Here is a 20584-nt window from a genome sequence, read left to right as displayed (position 1 = left end):
GGTAAAAACTGTGAGGTAGACAGTGTGATGAGTACCAAGAGGTTTGGAGGTTTGGTCCCTTCTCCGTGATTTTCTCCGAGGAATGGTGGGGTTGAAGATCAAATCTGAAGGACAACTAGACCCAGATCTCGTAGGATCTTCTTCCTCCTCGCGCCAGCGCGGCCACCCCTCCCTCCCCGTCCCGCTGCCGAGCGCCCCAGCCCCTAGCTCGTGTTTCTCCTCGCGCGAGCGCCTCCACCGCAGGTTGATCTCCCCTTCGATTCTCTCACTCTCCCGACCGTTTCTCCTCCCATCACCCCACGAACGGATTCCGCCCTTTAGCTCCCCGTTTCATCTTCCCTAGTTCATAACTGAGGCAAAAATCAAGGTAGGGCGGTGCTCTACTGGGTTCTCCGTCCGTGGAGCACGCAAGTGTGTTATACAGTCGTATTGACGATGGAGCTGCTCTTCGGGTGATTTAGTCCAGGTTGCATTCAGAGGATTTGATTGTTGCTAAGTTAAGTCTCCTTCCTGCGTAGTGTTTGGGTTTGGTGGGATGAGATGCAAGTATTTGTATGAATTTCCTTGCTGTTTGCACACCACGCCCATTCCTATGTCGGATCAGTGAAGATTCATAGCTCAGTTTTGTGTGTGATGATGTCGATTAGTTAGTCTGTGGTGCGTATCACTTCCATTAACTCCCATTCGGATCTTGATTGGGCGGTTATTCGTCCTGATTGCCTGCTCACCCCCATGTTATCTGCTGGGGGTTTCACGGGTTGTATCATGCACTTGAGGAGGTGTTTCTATTGTGAACGTTGTGGTGTCGGCAGAGCACTGCAAGTGTGATTATCATGGAGGAACCCTGCTGATGACTTAATACACGTAGCATTTATCAAGATTCTTTTATTGGTAATTTGAGTTTTGTTGAAGAATAGGAATATTTTTAAAGCGTGTTAGGGTTTTCAGGACATGCTCCACTGGTCATAGAGTGATAATAAAGTGAAGAGCTCATTGGTGAGGGAAGCCGGCTAGAGCAATGTTCTCCTTAGCCCATGGTCTATGGAAGTACATCTTTAACAAGACGGAGTTCCATGTTCTTGTTCTTGGCGTTGACAAGGCTGGCAAGACAGTAAGTGTACTCAAGCTTTAATAAGTTAATGATCAACTGATTATTTCTTATTTACTTCTTTCTGTCAAGATCGGTCAATCATTTATTACGTTTTCACCCGTTCGAACTTCTCTTCGCACTATTTGTTAACTGATGATAATTTATTGTCAAGTTTGTCAAATCTGAACTGGATTTGTTCCCACACATTTGTTAACTGATGATAATTTATCGCACATTCTACTATTCTAGCATATATACTCTCATCTGGTAACATATTTATTGATTGCGCTGCTTGGAAATTGCCTGAATCTTGATTTTGTTTTTAGTATATTTGAAAATAGGTGTATTCTATGCAAACTTCTCTTCGCACTATTCTATACTACTCCCTCCGATCCTAAATTGTTGTCGAAATATTACATGTATCTAGACGCTTTTTAAGAGTAGATACATCCATATTTGGGCAAATTTGAGACAAGAATTTAGGATCGGAGGGAGTAGCCTTCTTCTTGTTTATATCAACTTGTAAGTCCAACTTACTTCCAGCATTGACCTTTCTAGTTAACTTCTTTTGTTCTACAATGTTTATATTTTTTATCCCTTGCTGCTTTTCTTAATACTTTTTGTGTTTAAAAATATGATATTATCTAGTTTTATGATAACATATTTACCTAGTATTAACGTGTTCTTAACCCTATAATTCATGTTATAGACATTGTTGGAAAAGTTGAAGTCAACTTATCTGAAAGGGGAAGGACTTCCACCTGATCTTATTGTTCCTACTGTTGGGCTTAATATTGGCCGTATTGAGGATGCAAATGCAAAACTTATTTTCTGGGATCTGGGAGGTCAGGTAAGATTGCTAAACAGACTTTTGGACCAAGATTCTATTCAGAAATTTGGAATACTGAATACTCCATCAATTATAGTTGATTATGTTTTGAGTATGTTGTCAGGCTAATTGGAGTCGAAAGCTGCATATTGTTTTGAATTTGAAATAACTTGGGGATATATACCTTAATTTTGAAGGACTAGGATCTTAGAGCTTTAGGTGGTAGCCCTAGCTAGCATATGAGATGCTCCTGGGGAAGTAGAACAACAGAACATTTGCATATATTTAGGGTATGGGTGACCATGAAACTTTGTTCTATATGCGGTACAAGGGGATGCTTGCTCCACTTGCTTACTTTTGGAAGGAATGGATCTTTTTCATTTCGTAAGTCATGCACTATGTTCGGAAGGAGTTAGGGAAGCATGTGATATGGCCCACTATTGGTATTTGTCCTGGTTTTTAGCGTCTACTACCTTTTCTGGTTAAGAAGTCCATTGGTAGATATTACGCTCGCTTTGTAACAGGAACTACTGATAAGCTAATCCTACATCCTGGTCATATGGGATTCCATTTTTACTGGATCAGATTTATGACACACCTGCATGCTTTCTAGGTTGGTCTACGCACGATTTGGGAAAAATATTACCAAGAGGCACATGCTATAATATATGTTATTGATGCTGCTGCTGCATCATCATTTGAAGATGCCAAATTTGCTTTGGGTAAATTGATATATTTTTTTTCATTTTTTCCTGAACTATTGTCATACTATCATTAGAAGCAGAATAGGTATTCTTGGTTATATGTGAAGGAAATTATTAAAGAGAAAGCTAACACAAAAGTTCTTACTTCAGAAAAGGTTCTTCGCCATGAGGATCTCAAAGGGGCACCGGTCCTGATATTTGCCAATAAACAGGTGAAGAGTTCATTTGCAGCTTCCTAAATCAATTGTAAATTATTTTATCTCCATATTATCTGTGGACCACCATGAAATATTCTTAGGGTTGGCATGTGGTCCTTAGAGCAAAGTTAGCACCTTGATCAAAATAAGACTAGTCAGGTTCGCATGGTATAAGCACCTACATCCATACATCGAAGTGCCTACACCTTATAACTTGCTGAGGATAAAGTGACAATGTAGAAATATCATCTAAAGCCTTGAATATCTTTACTATTGTAAAGATGTCAATTGATGGTGGCTTCATCAACCCTTGAACCGCCTACCTCTTGTTAAATCTTGTATGGACAGTTAGAATGAGAGCGGGTATAAACCACCTACCTCTTGTTATGTCGTGCATGAACACATAGAATGAGAGCCTTTATATGATATAATTTTTTTAACATGCATGTGTTATAGTTCTTTTATAATTCGTAGCAACGCACGTGACTTCTGCTAGTACAGAAAAAAAGAGAGAAGGGTCTACAACCCTTCAATTATAAAATAAACACCAGTTAAAATTGCTGAAGCACTTTTCAATTAAACCATCGCCAAATATATCTGGTAACATACTCATTTTCTTTATGTAACAATTCTTTACGAGTATCTATTTACTGTATCACTTATTCTAGCAAGGTGAATTGCCCTTGTTTTACTGTTCTTCCATGCTTTATGTTTTCCTTGTTGCTATCATTTGAAAATTGAAGTACTTCAAATGATGATATATTTGAGAAACTTGATCTTTCATTCATGTGCAACTTGGATCACATACTGAAAGGGTGGAGGCAGATAATAATGTTGTTCCTTCTGATTTAATCGATCAATTTCTTTAGAGTTCCTCAATTCCCACAATTTTGTGAATAACTATAACATGGCAAAGACAGAACCGAGCGTCACTCGTTTGATTACTGGCAGGAGTGTACACCCAGCACACCACCCATGTTAAGGCCTGACCACTACATTCTGGATCATGTTTTTTTTTTCTTGTTATAAAAGGCCGCAGGGGCTTCTCCCCCTGTAGGTCTAGTTTCTTTCTTTTTAACATGGCAAAGACATTGTTCATAATGGCTATGATCTTTTGGGAGTTGGCTCACATTTACTTATATGGGTTGGGATCCATATCCTTCTGTGAAATTCCTTACTTATCACTTATGTTCTCATATTTGGAGGCGTTTCTCCATTTGTTTGAGCAGGACTTGCCTGGAGTTATCCCTGAAGAAGAATTGACTAGACATCTACATCTTAAAGAGCTAAATGAGAGGCCATATATGTTTCAGGCTGTATCTGCCTATGATGGGTGAGGACCCCTACTGCTCACCTTGATGCATGATAGTTGGAAAAGTTATCTGATTTAGGAAGCCTTTTCGACCTGACTATTGGTCACTGGGTGCATTGTGTTCTGTACATTTGTTCTTTCGTTTTAATGGAACTGCTGTTTTTCTGGCAGGAGGGGGATCAAATCTGGCATAGACTGGCTGGTCGAACAAATGGAAAAAAGCAAGCGCACTGAGGTTCTAAGGGAACGTGCAGTCGTAGCTGGGCAGATTTAGAACATCGACCTGCAGTTGTCATCATTCATTTTGGGAACGCGCATGTCATTTGATGCTGATGGTAATTTTCAGTTACGAGGTTAACCCTTCAGACTGCCCTGCACAAATTGCTTAGGTTGTTCAGCCCTTATACTGTGGTGATGGTGAGGTGACTCATTTGGTTTTTGTGCATTCTTCTGTATCTAAAGATCCCTTTAGGAGTCGTTGATATGATTGTTTTTATATATGGTACAGAGAGGTCAAAGAGCGGATGTACTTCTTTCATGTTCTTTGTGAATGGGAAAGAAAAGAGTGGCGGAGATTATTTTTTTGTAAATGTGAGTTCCATAGCATGAACTGTGTGGAGTTGAATTTGTGTTAGATCAAGAGCTAGAAACTTAAACAGCTGAATTCAGCTTGGCTTCGATTTGCTGGGCGATGTCTTCCACCGAATGGAAAAAGGAAAAATGAATTCTGTAGAATGTCTTATTTGTTTCCGACCATCGGATTTGACGTTTGGTCAGCTTAAAAGGGGCTTGCTGAAGTTAAATGTGTTCTCGCTTTCCGCGGTAATACATGGTTGATTACATCGCATTTGTGCACGCTGGCCTTGGTTAAAGAGAAATAGCCACGAGGTAAAAGCAAACGGCGAAATAAACAAAAGCTGATTACATAAATGAGTGATAATCCACCGCACAGTGCGTAACCGAGCCTCTACTCCAAAACATCATTCACGGCAGCCACCGAATTTTTGGCTTCAGGCCGGAAAGAAAATAAACAGTTTCCTGTGAAATTCGCTTGTACGAATCAGGATAAAGATAGGACAAAACCGTGTTTGTGGATCGAGTCACACGCATGTGAACTTGCAGCGTAGAGAAATATGCATGCAAGTGTATCTTCACCGAGAGCTTCAAAGAGGAAGATGAAAGGAAGCAGCGTGCCAAAATCCCACGGGCCGGTGATAGCTGCAGATCTGCATGCTCTCCTGATTTTGGTGGTGTGAAGAATGAATAGATGGGCGGATAAGTTCCGTGTGCTCTCCAGCACAATCTGTCGACCAATTTTTTGGCGGACGATTTCGCCGCCGGTTTGCCCCTATCATTGGGTGAATCAGATATAGACACGCCAAAGGTAGGTCGGCCGAGCCAAAATTGGTACAGTCCAAACAAGTGATCAACGGCCAAAAACCATGGGCGCAACGATGAACAATATTTTGGTGGTAGGGTTGGTTTTGGTGCCTGATCCAAACGCATCCTACAACTTAAAAGGGACTACTCAAACAACCAGCGGAGCTATATAACCAGTGATCAACAACTCGAATGGTGCCATGGAAATTTAAAGCTGAAATGTATCAGTTGACATGAGCACAAGTACGACCATCATCCATCAGTCCATCACTGACTTCCTGAAATTGTTGGCATAGCATGCAGGGTCGTAGCAACTGCAGTAAGCATTTCTTGGCAAACTAATGGAGGGGCTTTACATACCGTCCATACCTATTTGAGCCCAAGGGATAGAAGTTGATACAGAGAAACAAAATTGGTTTATAGGCAACCCATGTCTCCTCCGAAGCTCAGAAGAAAAGTGACTTCAGTCCAGCAAAGGTGGTTGGGACAACTGGCTTCTCTTTGCAGAAGATGGTTGCCTTCTTTTTTTTTCCCTCCTTTTTCTTCTTTGAGGGAAAGGCTTCCTTTTAACCTGAAAGATAAAACATATGGCTTAGTCCAGTGTCAAAATGGTCCATCTGGTCGATAATATTAGATGCAAGGTGAGAATCCTTTTCAATCACAAAATGGAACCAACAGATATAAAATGCACAGCTAACTAAAATCACATCAACAAGAACTAAGCTGCATATGAAAATACCATATAAGGGGATCTTTGGTATTTGCCTTTTTCTAACAGAAGATATATCCTGGGCAAGGCTGATTGTTATCAATGCATGTCATTCTCAAGATCCTCTACGACACTGACTCCAAATATTATCATACAAATTGCCGTAAAACTAACTGTTTTGTTAACATGGGGTTCGCAGTAAATGGTGGCAACATAAGGGGCACCCACTTGGCTGTGTGATTCTCTGGTTGACTAGTGTAGTACATACAAAGCTTCCATTATGTTTTTTAATGGCAACTAGTTTTCTTGTTCCACATTCTCTTATCATTATCCATGCTTTCCAGTATGTGCATGTGTATTCTTCAAATGCACGACATCTAAAGGCAACCTAAGAAATCATATTTCATTGCTGAATCAAGAATGTCAGTAGGAAGGTAGAACTGCATGACAAAGGTGTTTGTAACAATGATAAGAGAATGTGGATTGTCCAAAGACCTACTTACACCTTTTGTACAATATGAAGGCTGGTTCAACAACTACACAGGGATTGGAAGTTTGGAACAGCACTGAAGTAACCCAAACCATACAGATTTATATGATGATGAAATTTTATAGGTCTAGTCACTAGATCCTAGTAAAATCAGGGGTTAATTGGATCTATGCCATTATAATTTCCACCGGTTGGAGATATGCCATTACAAAAACTTGACTTGGAGAAATGCCACTCTAACTTTTTTATACCTCTATTCATGCCATTTTGTCCAATACCATCACGTATATTGTCTAAATACATATATACATAGCTCTATACGAACATTTTTTTTTCATCCCAAGTCAAACAGTTCTATTCCTCTTCCTCTTATTATCCCCCACGCGCTCCTCTATCCTGACCCTAACTTGAATGTTTGAATTTTTACAGATTTTCTGAGAAGTTTGAATTGGGGCCAAATTTGAATGTTTTGAACATTTATGGCGCCTGGAAGACTCAAACGTACTGCTGAACATTGTAAATATGGGTATTATGGTAAATACTGCTTTACACGTTGAAATAAATGTATTTTATGAACAATAATTGGTCTTAAGTGGACAAAATGGCATAGTTAGAGGTATAAGAAAGTTAGTGACATTTCTCTAAATCAAGTTTTTGTAATGGCATATTTCCAACCGGTGGAATAGAGAGTGGCATAGATCCAATTAACCCAAAAATCAGACCATTTTGGGTCTGTAATGTACCATGAGATGCAGACCATTGTGGTGGCAATAATGTACCATGAGATGATTACAATGCAAATTCTGCAAGAGTACAAGTATTATGGAGTTTTAGTATATTAAGAGTTACTAATCTGTTAGATTACTACCAGCATTGATATCCTAGATTTCTTCCAATGCGCTTCTTTGACATACATTATATAATACTGCGTACTAAAGATAACCACCCACTGATTACATAGTTGAACCTAATAATAATTATGTGATCACGATCACAGAAACCAATCGCATATCAAATAGAGGTCATTACCTAATCCATGAAGTCCTAAGCATAATAGCAAGCATATTAAAAATCACTAAATTTCAACACCATAGTCAAATGACACTTATCATTACCAAGTCAATCATATAGCTCTACATGCCTTTGTAACAAAAACAATATTCAGAAAGAAGAGACAGCCTAACTTACTTGCTCTCAGAGACTTCTTTTGCCATTATCGACTCTTCAAGAAACCAAAGTGGGATGACAAGCAAAGCCGATCAAACTATCCTTGACCGATGAAGCATTATTTCCATCACAAGAAAACCCCACATGTTTGTCTGCCAAAGACAAGGTACATATACCAACTAATATGGAGATAGCACAAAGTCACAGAGTTCATATGGCACCCTGAATGGAACGACTCCACTGCTACCTAAGTACAACAACCACAAAGTACACTACTAATACTACAAGATGAGATAACAGTACAATAACAAGAGCTACAACAAGAACATTAAGGGCACACCATGAAACATCTGTTCCAAGTTCTGACCCTGCTAATCATGGAATAATTCAGCACCACAACAAGCCATGGCAACAGTTACAGCATCCTCCCAAGGTTATCCACCCTCAAGAATGGCAGGTTGTGCAAATTCCCCAGATTCCCTAATATATCCTCAGTTGGATCAACATCCAAATGGAAGTTGCCCAAGTCCTCAACCCCTCCAGTGACATTTTGCCTTCTATTACCCTCTGTAGCCTGTGCCTCCTCATTTATGTTGATCCCTCTCACCTCTTCCGGCCGGTCACCTCCCCCCTCCTCAGCCCATCCATCCTCCTGTCCAAGCATCGATGCATCAATGCCACTCTCCACGCCACCACCAAAAGAACGCCTTCGGAGCCCTGCCGCAACCTTCTTGCGAGCGGTTGTCTTCTTGCCCCTGCCTCTGGATGATCCACCACGAGCACTCCCATTCTGTGGCTGACGGTCATTGCTGCCGCCACCACGGTTCACATAGCTCCTACCAGTGGCGCTCCCACCACTTGGCGCATTGTTCCAAGGGAACACCTTGTAAAATGGCTTCCAGTTGCCACCCAAGTCCGCCGCATTGGGAAAGCCAAGAGGGAAGAAGCCCCAAGCGCAGTGGTACATCTCAGTACCCGGCACGATGGTCGGCGGGGTAGGGATCTCAGCAGCCACGAATCCCCGGCGGCAAGACTCGTTTGGGCACTTGAGCGCGCGGCCGACCACCTCGCGCGGGTACTGGTGGACATAGCAGCAGAACGGGCACGCCGTCCAGAAGTCCACCGCTGATGCAGGCGCGACAGTGGCAGGCTGAGAGGGAGCTGCTGAAAGCGGTGTGCGGCGTGATGGATCAGAGAGGAGACCGTAGGCGTCGTGGACGATGCGGAGGGCGACGTCCGCACCAGGGTGGGGGTTGCGGGGTTGGAGGAGGAGCGCGAGCCGGCGGAAGGCACGGGAGACGGCGCCGTGGTCCGAGGTGTTGGAGGGCACCTGGAGGACAGCGAACGGGTCGGGTTGACCGGAGGGGTGCATGGTCTGGGAGGCGAGGAGGACGTCAGCGATGGCGAGGAGCTCGTCGGCGCCGGGGAGGAGCGGATCTGCCTCCACCGCGCGCTCGGCGAAGCGCTTGCAGCCGACGAGGTCGCGCGCGGCGAGAAGCTTCGCCGCAATCTCCAGCCATCGCTCCGCCTGCGCCCTACCGCCGGAGCCTCCGCCGCCCCCACTCCCACCGGCGCCGGCAGAATAGTCCATGGTTTTGGGGGAAATGTTCTTCCCTTTGCCTTGCCTCTTTGGGTGATTTGGCGAGGACTTTATGGTCTGGAGTCTGGACTACCTAAAAGAAGCAGCGATTCACGGAAACGGACGCATTTACAGAAGCATTTACTTGTTTCCTTCGTATCGGAAGATGTTAGACATCAAAGCTACAATATCAGCAAATTACTCTTTCGGATACTACAGTAAATGGCATGCAAGTTCGGAAACTTCTTTCTGAATTCATGTCATACAGTTATTTTTGGCATCATTTTACTGTTATGGGTAAAGAAAAAAACCACGAACTAGACAAAATAAGTGACCGCAACTCAGTTTTTATTTGTCGTGCATATGCAGACATGTATGAGAGGGTGGCACAAACGAGCATAAGCTCATAGGAGAACGACATACAGTATCATTAAAAACAGTACAACGTCAATTTACACCGAGGTATCATAGAAAGATTGATTGCAAAATGTCACCGATGGAGTGTGGCCTTGTGGAGCATGAAGAGAAGTTGAGAAAGATCTAGAGTGTAGAACCAGTATAGTTGTGTGGCGGCTAGAGAGAAATGCAACCATCTTATTCACGGAGCAAATTAACTTGGATATGTTTGTTTCCTAACCAATACGAGAGAAGTCAAACAAACTTCTTGTGCAAGGAACCTAAACCATCTTGTGGAGCAAGACTTTTTTTTCTCCAATAAAAAAAAGACTGCAAATTGCACATATATAGCCTTCCTTGAAGAGAGTTTTGGTAAGAGGGTAAAAACAAAAACAAACAAAAGAGAGCTCATCTTGTGCAAACAACACGAAGTATCAATACAGAAAAGGCCATAAGTGTTTCTCGCTAAACCTTTTGTTCTTTTTGATGATTGTAAAATGTGTTGTTGTGGTTGATCGAATGGTGTGATTGGCAAGTGTGATCGAACAACTCTCAGTTTCACAACACGCACGCTATTGCCACGAATTGCTCTCCCGGCGACGGTGTGTCAATCTATCTCCTTGCTAGTTTCCGTTCGATGAGCAAGTTGATTTTTCATTGTCATTCTTCTTGACTAAACACAAGAACACCAAGTCCAATCTTGTGCAAATATGCTCAACTAGATATTGAAGTATCTAGCTGTCCTATGCTTGTTCATACGTGAGCATTGAAGAACATGTGTTACTTAGATCTTTGCAAGCTAGAATGTTCGTGGTGACAGCTTGCTACACACCAGCCAATACATACTTCTTCGCACGCATGTCATGTATTTATTACCCAAGTAAATATACACATATGCATGCATGATGACACATGAAATGTGAGTGATAGCATCAAAAGATTTTTCAGAGCTTACGAGCTACTGCACAACCAATATACCCAACTCAGAAAATATGCAAGTCGAGGGTAAGCCCATCGATTGCCCCCTTTTGGCGGGGTCTTATGACGGACAAGAGGACTTTTCTTCATGTGAACTTTCACTATGAAAGATGAGACGAGGGTGCGATTTTGGAACATGTGTGGTGGGTGCAACTCCCCTTATGATCAATAACCCCATCATGTGCAACATTGCCTTGAAAAAGCATGTTACGGTGGCCAAAGTTGTGGCCACTTCCCCACCAAGCATCACCTTTAGGAGGGCGATCATTGATGAGAAACTTGTCACTTGGAATCACATGCTAGCTAGACTTGGTGGTAGCCGTCAGACTCTTTTCGTTAGACATTACATCAGTTGAGATAATTCACAGTTAAGTCTATGTGTAGCGGGGCCACAATGGTTAATACTAATTGCCATTTTCACAAGAAAATATTTTGGAAGACTTAAATTACCCTTAAGAAATCAAGATCTTTGTGTGATATTTTTTGTTATGGGGTGGTCCTCACTAAGAATAACTTGGCAAAACACAAATGGGCAACAGATTGTGCTACTTTTGCGATCAGGAGGAGACAATTCAGTATCTGTTCTTTGAATGCCTGATGAATCGGGTTGTATGGCGAGTATTTTTGTGGTTGTGGCTACAACCTTCCACCACCACCATGCTCAATCTCCGTTGAAATGGTTGTTAGGGCTATCTAGACCTACCAAATCGCTTACCTGATGGGGCATGCACCATTTTTGGACTATTTGGAATTGTAATAACAATTTGGTATTCTGTAAGATAAAAGTTTTCAAAAAAAAAATACAAGTCATCTTCGAGCATCACACTAGATTTGCACTCGGTCCCTACAACCCAGCGTGGAGACACGGGCTTCCATGACACACAATTCTTTTCGGGAGAAAACATATGACACACAATTCCGAACTTTACACATATGACACAACAGAACAATATATTCACAACTAACTCATTACTCTGAGAAATCAATTGAGCAAAAGTGGAAGGCTAAATGTTATGAAGCATGATAAATTTTCTTTAAGATCATTGTTCAGTCTTGTAATAGAAAATAAAGCATGACTTTCCATTGAGCAAAGTTGAGCGCACCTGAAAATAGTGGAACAGAATAACTAAACCAAATTTATGGAAAGGCATCCGATTGCTAAATGAATTGGTTAATGTATATTTCAAAAGAAGTAAATTGTATGAATGTCAAATAGCACATATATGCAACATCCTTAGTATATACATGCAACATTATATATCTTCATTACCAGTTTAGTTTTGCTGATGCCCACTTCTACGGGCGATAGATCGCTGGAGACTCCGTTATGTTGCCAATCATGTCAAGTGCAACGCAAGGTTGGTCAACAGGCACCTGTGTATAGTTTGGGAAAAATCGAAGCATGGCTCAAACAATAAGGACATGCACAGTGGTAGATAAGAGTATCTTTTTTCTTATGTGCTCTATGCCATTTATAGAAGACAACCCTAAGACATATTATACATTAGGTAATCCCTTAGTACAATGTTGCAATTAATGCCCGCATGAATGTAAAAACATATATGATTAAATTAAGAGTGAATTCCATTTTTCACCTCCAAGTTTTTCTTTTTTGACAGCTTTGACCCCATTCAGTGGGATTTTCCTTTTTTACCCTATTTTGCAAAACTTGTGCCACTAATGACCCCATTTAAGATTTTTGCCTGAATTCCCTCTATGTGTATGTAAGGATTCCAAATGGATTGTTTGATTATATATTAAATTAATGTTCTAAGCTAGTATTTCTGTTATTATGGTGTACTGTATTGGTTATCTAATTTTTTTAGTTTCCATTTATCCATGACCATTTAAATATGGAAGTGAAGATGAATTGATACTCGTTAGCGTACAAGACTAGGTCTATAGCAGTTTGCCCTTTGTCAACACATGATCCCAGTTTTCCTGTACGTGAGATCATGGCTGCAACTCACCGTGCGCACTAGATGTGCCCCATGTGCCCTTTGTATTCTGTATAAATTAGATGATTCCCCGCGCATTGCTGTGGAAACTTAGATATGCTCCTTAGTGAAAAACAATCACAAAAATATAGAACATGTTAAGAGTTGTTTTCGATGCAGATGATGGATTTTTCACTGAAGTTCGACACCTAAGACATTGTATATATACCAATAGCCTCACTTTTTCTCCCTTACATCAAAATGCTTCAACAGCTAAATCGGAGAAGGATCCGAATAATAATTGATGGTAGTTTACAAAATATAGGATTTTGAAGTTTATCTAAATGATTCCAATCCTTGCAGATGCAGAATCAATTGTGGGTCTTCTGCAGAAGCAAAATGAAAGTAAAAAGGATTTAAATTTTTTTTTGAGAGGAGGTATGGATTTACCTGATACTCTCTCCGTTCCTAAATACTTGTCGTGATTTTAGTACAAATTTATACTGAAACCACGACAAGTATTTTGAAACGGAGGGAGTACTATATACAGATGGGAAAGTAGGGAATCGATTCATTCTTTTCTTTTTTTGAGAAAAGGGAATCGATTCATTCTTTTTTTTTAGGAAGGGATTCGATTCATTCGATCGGAAAAACTCGTGCTGGGTGCTGTCTTGTCCAAGCCCAAGGCCCAACCGTCATTATAAATGCTAACAGATTATTTATGTAGGCCTAAGTGGGCTGGGCTGCTAGGAATTGAGCATGAAGATCAATTAGGAGGCCACTGGACGCTGGAGGCGCATCGTTGGGCCAGAAATGCCTTCGTCTTCGTGGGCACGCGCACGACGGCTTCGTTCAACCGGCCTGAGGATGCGGCGGCGGCGGGACCTCAGGCGCGAGGGAGCATGGGGCGGCAGGACCTCAGGGCAGCGTCGGGGGACACGACGGCTTCGTTCCACCGGTCAGAGGAGGGCGGCCGAGCCGGTGGCCAGAGATCGAGCGGCGGCGGCCACAGATTGGGAGCTCAGAGCGGTGAGGCAGGGAGAAGGATTCGGGGGAGAAGGGGGCGGCCGGACCTCGGGGCGCCAGGACCTCGGTACGGCATCGGGGGACACGGGCACGACGGCTTCATTCCATCCGTCCATCGACCAGAGTGCGTCAGTGGTCGGGCATCGAGCGGCGACGGCGCCGGCCAGGGGCCGGAAGGCGGTGGCGGGTTTGGGCCTCGGCGGGTCTGTTCCGATGGCCAGAGGAGAGCAGCGTTGTTCCGCTGGCGAGAAGAGGGCGCCGGTCCGTGCTGATCCAGCTGCAACGGACGAAGACAGGAAATGACGGGATGGGGTGGGAAACATGAATTCTTTGTGTTGGGCCAGGAGCTGTGCACGTGCAGCTTCCTAAATTAAATACATTGAGTGAGATTCAACTCTATAGGATCTATAGATACCAACTCATGAGATCAATACAGATTCAATTACCTCAATCTTCCTCTTCCTCTTCCCAACTTACACTAATCACTACATGATCTAATTTATGTATAGTAAATAGCTATTAATATATTCAGAGTATAAAATATATCAAATCAAATTATGACATGTGCAAAATAAATAAATGGGGTCATTAGTGGCACAAGTTTTGCTAAATGGGACAAAAAACTGAAATCTCACTAAATGGGGTCAAAACTGTCAAAAAAGTGAAACTTGGAGGTCAAAAAAGAATTCACTCTTAAATTAATTAATTAAATTCGGGTGATGAGATGAAATCTAGTAAAATAAGAAACAGTTTTATATTTTTATGAAGGGATCGTCTCTTAATTATAAAATATTTTTTTCATTTCTCCTCTTGTTCAAGTCAATGATTATAATGTATGGCATAGTATAGATGAAGGGAGCGTAAACCACTCTTATGGTGCAAACCGTGCATACTCCACAAAAACCATATTTAGAAGTTAAAAATCTTAAAAAAAAAACATATGTTGGAGGTGTGCTACTCTACAAACGTGCAAAATCTGTTTGTCTTATAAACAAATTAACATATGAAGGATTCAAACACATGCATGCAAAATTAATTTGCCATTTCAAGCAATTTCTTGAATACAATTTTCATCTTGGACATTGTTGGTGCACCCGGTGCAATTTCCCCTTTCCAGCCTATGTGTAAGCAAAACACTAAGAGCATCTCTAATCGATGATGTATAATAGGGCACTCCTAAAAAGTTTTAGGGCACAAAAATGTTGGTTTCAGGACACCATAATTATTTTTTCCATAGCAGATGATGTAAAATAGGGCACTGAACATAAAATTCAACGGTGGGGAGATGTGAGATAAAGTTTCAGTTGGCGGTTGAGCTGCGCGTGGCCGAAAAATTGTTTTAGGGCACGGCTGTGGTGCCCTATATTTGCATCACTTGGGGTCAAATATAGGGCTGCCCTAAAAGGTATACATCCCCATATAGGGATAGGGCACCCCTTGGAGCAACGTTTTTGCCTCCAAATGCCTTAAAAAAGGTTATACACTATTATACATCATCTATTAGAGATGCTCTAAAGATAGGTAAAGATGTTTTTCTGCAATTCGGGTCACGTGCTAGTTGAATTAAAGAAAAGAGAAGGAAAACCAAGGATCACTTACAAAGTGGCCTGCTCCGAGGATCCAGTAGAAATGCAGGTTCTTGTAAGATTTTACAAAGCCCTTGGTAGTTTGGGCAGAGTCACAGTACAGAGGGCGCCTTGGCAAGCTCAAGAAGTTATTCAGGCCATCCCATCTGAAACACACAAAACAACAAAACGAGGAGTTCAGTGATCGATCCCCTTGAATGTTCAATTCAGCTAAATTTTAGCCTGACTTAGTTCAAACCTGTGACACTTATTTTGGACCGGAGGGGGTATATTTCTTGCATCTCATCAGAGATATCGACTTCTTTGGACTAAAAAAGATAGCTGAACTTTGGTAGCGTTGGCAAGTACATCTCAATAACATTTATAAGTTCATGACATCACCGGTTTACGTTTATCTGACTTTTGCTTTGTTCGCAACCTATGATAGTTTCATTTCTCTTTCCTGTTTGTAAGTATGTAGCAGTGTACCAACTTAATGGAAATGCAAATTGAAAATTATACTCGTATCATTTATCTCTTGCCTCGGAAAATGTATGCAGACTTCTTTTTAGCTACGGAGTCATCATGAAAGTTGGATCATACTATGAATGTTCTAAGCGGTGGTTCTGGGGATGGTTTTGTTCTCAAATGGTTATTTACACCGTCTTTGACATCTTTCCTTCTTTCTATGTCTTTGGGGCTGCGCACAGCGCACCCTATCTGAATTTGATATTTAAATATCTTTTTACAGTAATTTGATATTTGGCACATGTGCTGCTAATCAATAGATGTGTGCATCTATGATACATGCGTCCGGGCAATATAACTTCCATTTTCGAAACAAAATTAAGCGAAATTTGAAAGGGACACTGGAGACCAGAAACGCTTACTTGAGCTTCTGGACCCACGCTTCCGCGCCGACCGCCGAGCAGATTACATCGAGCTGCAGATAGAAACAAATTTTACTGATAGTTTGGTACATTCTTGCAAGGATACTGAATACAATACTTGAAATAATAGTTTTAGGAATAATTTGAGCTACACATGTTAACAAAGCATTTCGCTAGTCAAACATCCATCTTCCTAGTTTTCAGCCAACAATCCAGATTTGCATGTTCTAACGTACAGGACACTCCAAGAAGGAAAAATAAAAGTCTCTAGTTTGGAAGCAGACAAATATCCAGGCTTGCGATGGTTTGAAGAACATGTCATCGATTTTTGGCTTGGCTATATGTCAAACAAGCCGGAAGAAACGGACGAAAAAGAGGCAGCTCGCTGATGTTTGAGAGTTGAACCGAAGCAGCAAACCATGTGCGTGGTGATAGGTTCTATCCCTGCTGCCTTTGCCATGTTGAGAGTGAATCTAGCCATCTACCTACAACTTCCACACCACAATATCCGCAAGTCTTGGAAATGTTACTGCACTCTGCACATACCTAGTATATGCACTTTTGACTAGTACTGGACACTGTTTATGAAATATATTGTCTGGAGTTTTTAAAATGGAATCTAATTGGAAATGAAATTAAGGACTATATAGGCAGCATATAGGAAATGGAGGAAGTGATGATCAGCTAGCACCAGTAGGGCAATCTGCTTATTATTTATATATAGATAGTACTCCGTACTTACTAATCATGTAATGTAATCAGTCACCTGGCCATTGTACACCGTGACGTTGACACCATACGACAGGAGCTCATCGACCTCTTGAATCCTAGGCTTCATGAAATCGTTGATCAGTGCGTAGTACACCGTGTAGGATTGCGCCTTCCATCTGCATTTTAATTGATTTCGGAAACGCTCTCATTCCTGAACTAGACCTTGTGTTTTATAAAGAAAAAAAAATCATACTATATAGGAGAGTCGATCGCTAGCTATAGCTTACACAACGTCTTTGGGGATGATCTTGAGCTTTTGCTTGATGGCACCATTCATGGCGCCCTGGATGGAGTCCCCTACGGACAGCTTGCTCTCTGCTAGGTACCTGGAGTACTCGAGCGCAGAGCTAGGATCGTCCGCGACCGGGTCCATCCCGGCGTCCAGCAAGAAGTTGTACACATCCTACATGCATGCAATGAATTTAACAAGACGATCGAAAGAGGAGCTGCATGTATATATGTATAGACAAGCTAGCTGGATTTACTTACCACGTGGCCGCTGTTGACGACGATCCAGTTGAGCATCCTGTTGAGCGTGGACTGTGCCGGCCTGAACTGCCCCGCCGCAACCTGCTGCCTCACCACCTGCGCTTCCCTGATGCATATATTGCACAGTACTCAGTTGCAAACATGCTGCAAATTAACAGGGAACAGCATTACAGCACAGGAATTAAGGTACACAGTACATACTTGTTTGCGTGCTCCGCGCCGTTGCTGTCCAGCCTCGACACGTCCAGCAGCAGCGATCCATACGAAGCCTGCATTGCATGCATGAGTGCACCGTGCCAGTTAATTCTCCAAACAACATGCATCCATGCACGGGTCAGAGTCTCTGAAAGAATTGCGAGGTTCTTAATTTTATACCGCGAAATCCTCGGGCGAGATCCAGCTATCTCCGAGAGCCACGCCTCCGAGCGTCAGCCTGAGCTCGCCGGCCTTGACGGCCCTGACGACGGAGACGCCGAGCGTGGCGGCGTACTTGCCGCCGTACGACTCCCCGACGAGGAACAGCGGGCTGCTCTGCAGCGTGGGCATCTCCTGATGGACGAGCGCCTTGAGGAGCGTGGTCATGTCAGCCGCCGCCTGCAGGTCGGTCGTCACCAGCAGGCCATCCTCCTCCACGTAGCTGTACCCGACCCCGACCGGGTTGTCCTAGCACGCAGCAGCGAAGCTCAATTCAACAAAACTGTACTACTCCACTCCAGTGACAAAAGAAGCAGAGACATATATAGCAGCTTATTTCTTCATCGTGTTTTTGAAACTGGAGTAAATAGTAGCAGCTTGGTTTTTCTTTCTGACCACGAAGATGAGGTCGGCCTTTTGCAGCCACGTCGAGTTGCGTGGCTTCAGGTTGCCATCAAGCGGGCCGACCTCCAGGAAGTTGCCGAGCCCGACCCCTGACGCTCCCTGAGGAAAAAGGATTGATGAACAAGATTGCTTAGGATAGCCAAGTTCGATTGGGATGAGATTCAGAGATGTTACCGGGCCTCCCTGCAGCCAGAGGACGGTTGGCCATGGCTTGGTCGGCGTAGACACCCTATGGGGGCTCTTGTAGTACCACCAGAACAGGTGAGCCTCTGCAAGAAACACACGCATTCAAGAAGCATCAGCGAGCCAGGGAAGAGGAATGCCCGCGCCCGCCTAGTACCACCAGAACAGGTCAGAGTTTCCAACTTACTCGGACGGACTTGCACGTATCCCCAGCGCTCCGTGCCGTCGGAGGTTCCGAAGGTGGTGGCATGTGCGGCGCGAAGAAGAGACACGCAGAGCAGGCAGAACAAGAGAGCAACAGCACGGGACTCCATTGGCAGAGCAGAGCAGAGGAGGCAGAGGCACACGAAACTATCGCTCTGTTCGTTCGTACCGACTGCATGACATGCTATAAATAGGTCTTCCAGCCAAAAGTACCGAGACTAGTAGTGCAGTACTAACAAACTTGTACGCTTTGCTTGATTGTCAAAAATGGATAATGCGTACATCCCTGTGCGTACGTTTTCGATTCTTGTGAACAATTTTTGAAGTGTAAGGTGCATGTTAGTATATATTTTGCTCTGCATTGGCCATGATTGCGATAGTCTCTTAGGAGACACCTTTCATTCTCTTTCATAGGAAGGATTGCGATATTAACAGCAACACTTGTGGTTTAGCAGGTCTTGCTATGGTTTTCTCCATACTACTTCATATTGGTTGGTGGTTAGTACTACCATCATAGACAATAAACAGCTAGGCACTTGTGATTATGATCTTGTGTGCGGAGACAGACAAGCCGCAAGATACCAGCCCTGGAAGAAACGGACACTCTTGAAGTTTGTCATGGTACATGTGACTGCTTGTGCAAAATATCGAGCAACACATGACGAGATATATATTTGACCAGAAATGCAGGCACTCTGTATGCAGATGCAGATTTCTCGCAACCTGAAAATGCATCAAAAGAAGTACCGAAGCACCATTAGTTTTTTTGTTCTTCAAAAATGAAGAATTTTACCCTCGAGATATTTTTTTTGATTGTGCAAAATCCCACGTGGCGGCTACGTGGCCTGTTTTAGCCCCTCCGAACCGTTTTTTTTCTTTTTCTAAACTGTTACAATAATCTGAGTTTAGGGTGTTATGTGTGTGATTCTCGAGTTCGTGGACTAAAGTGTGCATTTCCATCAAGTTCATGAACTAATGGTGTATTTCACTCAATCATAAATTTATGTCAAAGTTTGCTTCATTACGATACAACTAAATCGGACAGGCCCTCCATCCTGGTCATCCTGTGGTTGTCTTAAAGTGTGATCACCCAATGAAATGAGAGACATGTCAAGGATTAAAGCAATATGAATTATTCCTCAAACAAAACAAGCTAAATCACAATCGGAAAATGATGTTGAACTCTTAACAACAACAACTTTCTTTTATTTCTGCAGTGTTGAATGGGGCTTCGAAGAATGATGAGTCAACATTAGTGTTCAACATGTTTGACAGTAAGGTTCTCACTTCCTCTCTTTTTTTGTGGTTTATAACTGTGTTGCAGGGTGGTACTGACAAAGGATATCTTAGCTAAACGGATTTTTTTTAGGGAAAGCTAAACGGAATTGGGGTCATTGCAAAAAGTTTGTTTTTTGTGATCATGATGAGACCACTCAACATTTGTTTTTCAATGTCCGATGGCACGAGGGGTTTGGAAAAGTGTCTTTGTAACATCTAGTTTACCTCCCCCCACATCCCCCCACACAAAGACACCTATATTCCCAATATGTTTGGTCGTTGTCTTGGTGGGTTTGGTAAATCGCTCATCTTTGTGAGGCTTGTGCGATTTGTTGGTCTATTTTAAATTGGAGGAATGATATGTTTTTTCACAATATAAAAGTTTCCAATTTTTGCAGGTTGCTCTTCAGTCGTCCCACAGGCTCCGTACTTGGTCCCTTCTGCTTCGGACGGAGGCGCATGAACGTATGCATTCTAGGTGCAACCGATTGGAGACGGTAGTACATGAATTTTCTAGCCGGTTTGGGTAACGCGCCGTCGACCTGCGTCTTGAGGGCTTTTGATGTGTTATTGTTAGCGAGTTTACCTTTT

The 20584-nt window shown here is 42.6% G+C and overlaps 3 protein-coding genes across 4 annotated transcripts; 1 reads left to right on the top strand and 2 right to left on the bottom strand.

Annotated features, from left to right (window-relative positions):
* The first annotated feature begins 88 nt into the window (after window positions 1-88).
* LOC100846642 (ADP-ribosylation factor-related protein 1) lies at window positions 89-4810 on the top strand. 2 transcript variants are annotated; one of them, XM_010230239.3, is made up of 7 exons: window positions 89-243; window positions 949-1111; window positions 1800-1940; window positions 2533-2641; window positions 2774-2835; window positions 4050-4153; window positions 4304-4810. In XM_010230239.3, exons 2-7 carry the CDS (start codon window positions 1019-1021, stop codon window positions 4404-4406), a joined length of 612 nt encoding a protein of 203 aa, XP_010228541.1. In that variant the 5' UTR covers window positions 89-243; window positions 949-1018; the 3' UTR covers window positions 4407-4810. The 2 variants fall into 2 exon arrangements, with proteins under 2 accessions (XP_010228541.1, XP_003557775.1); XM_003557727.4 differs by lacking the exon at window positions 89-243 and having other exon boundaries at window positions 268-1111.
* Window positions 4811-5705: 895 nt separating this feature from the next.
* LOC100846339 lies at window positions 5706-11451 on the bottom strand. The gene is made up of 2 exons (XM_003557726.4): window positions 7900-11451; window positions 5706-6083 (listed from the first exon to the last, which is right to left on the bottom strand). Exon 1 carries the CDS (start codon window positions 9467-9469, stop codon window positions 8294-8296), a length of 1176 nt encoding a protein of 391 aa, XP_003557774.1. The 5' UTR covers window positions 9470-11451; the 3' UTR covers window positions 5706-6083; window positions 7900-8293.
* Window positions 11452-11701: 250 nt separating this feature from the next.
* LOC100845726 (serine carboxypeptidase-like 51) lies at window positions 11702-19027 on the bottom strand. The gene is made up of 12 exons (XM_014901681.2): window positions 18699-19027; window positions 18503-18597; window positions 18320-18427; window positions 17885-18172; window positions 17711-17778; window positions 17510-17615; window positions 17248-17423; window positions 17016-17136; window positions 16250-16302; window positions 15394-15526; window positions 12102-12205; window positions 11702-11934 (listed from the first exon to the last, which is right to left on the bottom strand). Exons 1-11 carry the CDS (start codon window positions 18823-18825, stop codon window positions 12128-12130), a joined length of 1353 nt encoding a protein of 450 aa, XP_014757167.1. The 5' UTR covers window positions 18826-19027; the 3' UTR covers window positions 11702-11934; window positions 12102-12127.
* Between the last annotated feature and the right edge of the window lie 1557 nt (window positions 19028-20584).

The sequence above is a fragment of the Brachypodium distachyon genome, chromosome 1 (genome assembly GCF_000005505.3).
Source record: "Brachypodium distachyon strain Bd21 chromosome 1, Brachypodium_distachyon_v3.0, whole genome shotgun sequence".
Lineage (NCBI taxonomy): Eukaryota > Viridiplantae > Streptophyta > Magnoliopsida > Poales > Poaceae > Brachypodium > Brachypodium distachyon.
This window is presented reverse-complemented; position numbering and strand designations above follow the sequence as displayed.

What these genes read in the sequence shown, in the direction of transcription:
- LOC100845726 (XM_014901681.2), bottom strand. Translation starts at nt 18,825, where the DNA reads ATGGAGTCCCGTGCTGTTGCTCTCTTGTTCTGCCTGCTCTGCGTGTCT. An exon ending in TCTCGCCCGAGGATTTCGCG is followed by an intron (nt 17,779 to 17,884) that starts GTATAAAATTAA and finishes CATGCAATGCAG; the next exon opens with GCTTCGTATGGATCGCTGCT. An exon ending in ATCATCCCCAAAGACGTTGT is followed by an intron (nt 17,137 to 17,247) that starts GTAAGCTATAGC and finishes ATTAAAATGCAG; the next exon opens with ATGGAAGGCGCAATCCTACA.
- LOC100846339 (XM_003557726.4), bottom strand. Translation starts at nt 9,469, where the DNA reads ATGGACTATTCTGCCGGCGCCGGTGGGAGTGGGGGCGGCGGAGGCTCC.
- LOC100846642 (XM_010230239.3), top strand. Translation starts at nt 1,019, where the DNA reads ATGTTCTCCTTAGCCCATGGTCTATGGAAGTACATCTTTAACAAGACG. An exon ending in TCTGGGATCTGGGAGGTCAG is followed by an intron (nt 1,941 to 2,532) that starts GTAAGATTGCTA and finishes CATGCTTTCTAG; the next exon opens with GTTGGTCTACGCACGATTTG. An exon ending in GCTGTATCTGCCTATGATGG is followed by an intron (nt 4,154 to 4,303) that starts GTGAGGACCCCT and finishes TTTTTCTGGCAG; the next exon opens with GAGGGGGATCAAATCTGGCA.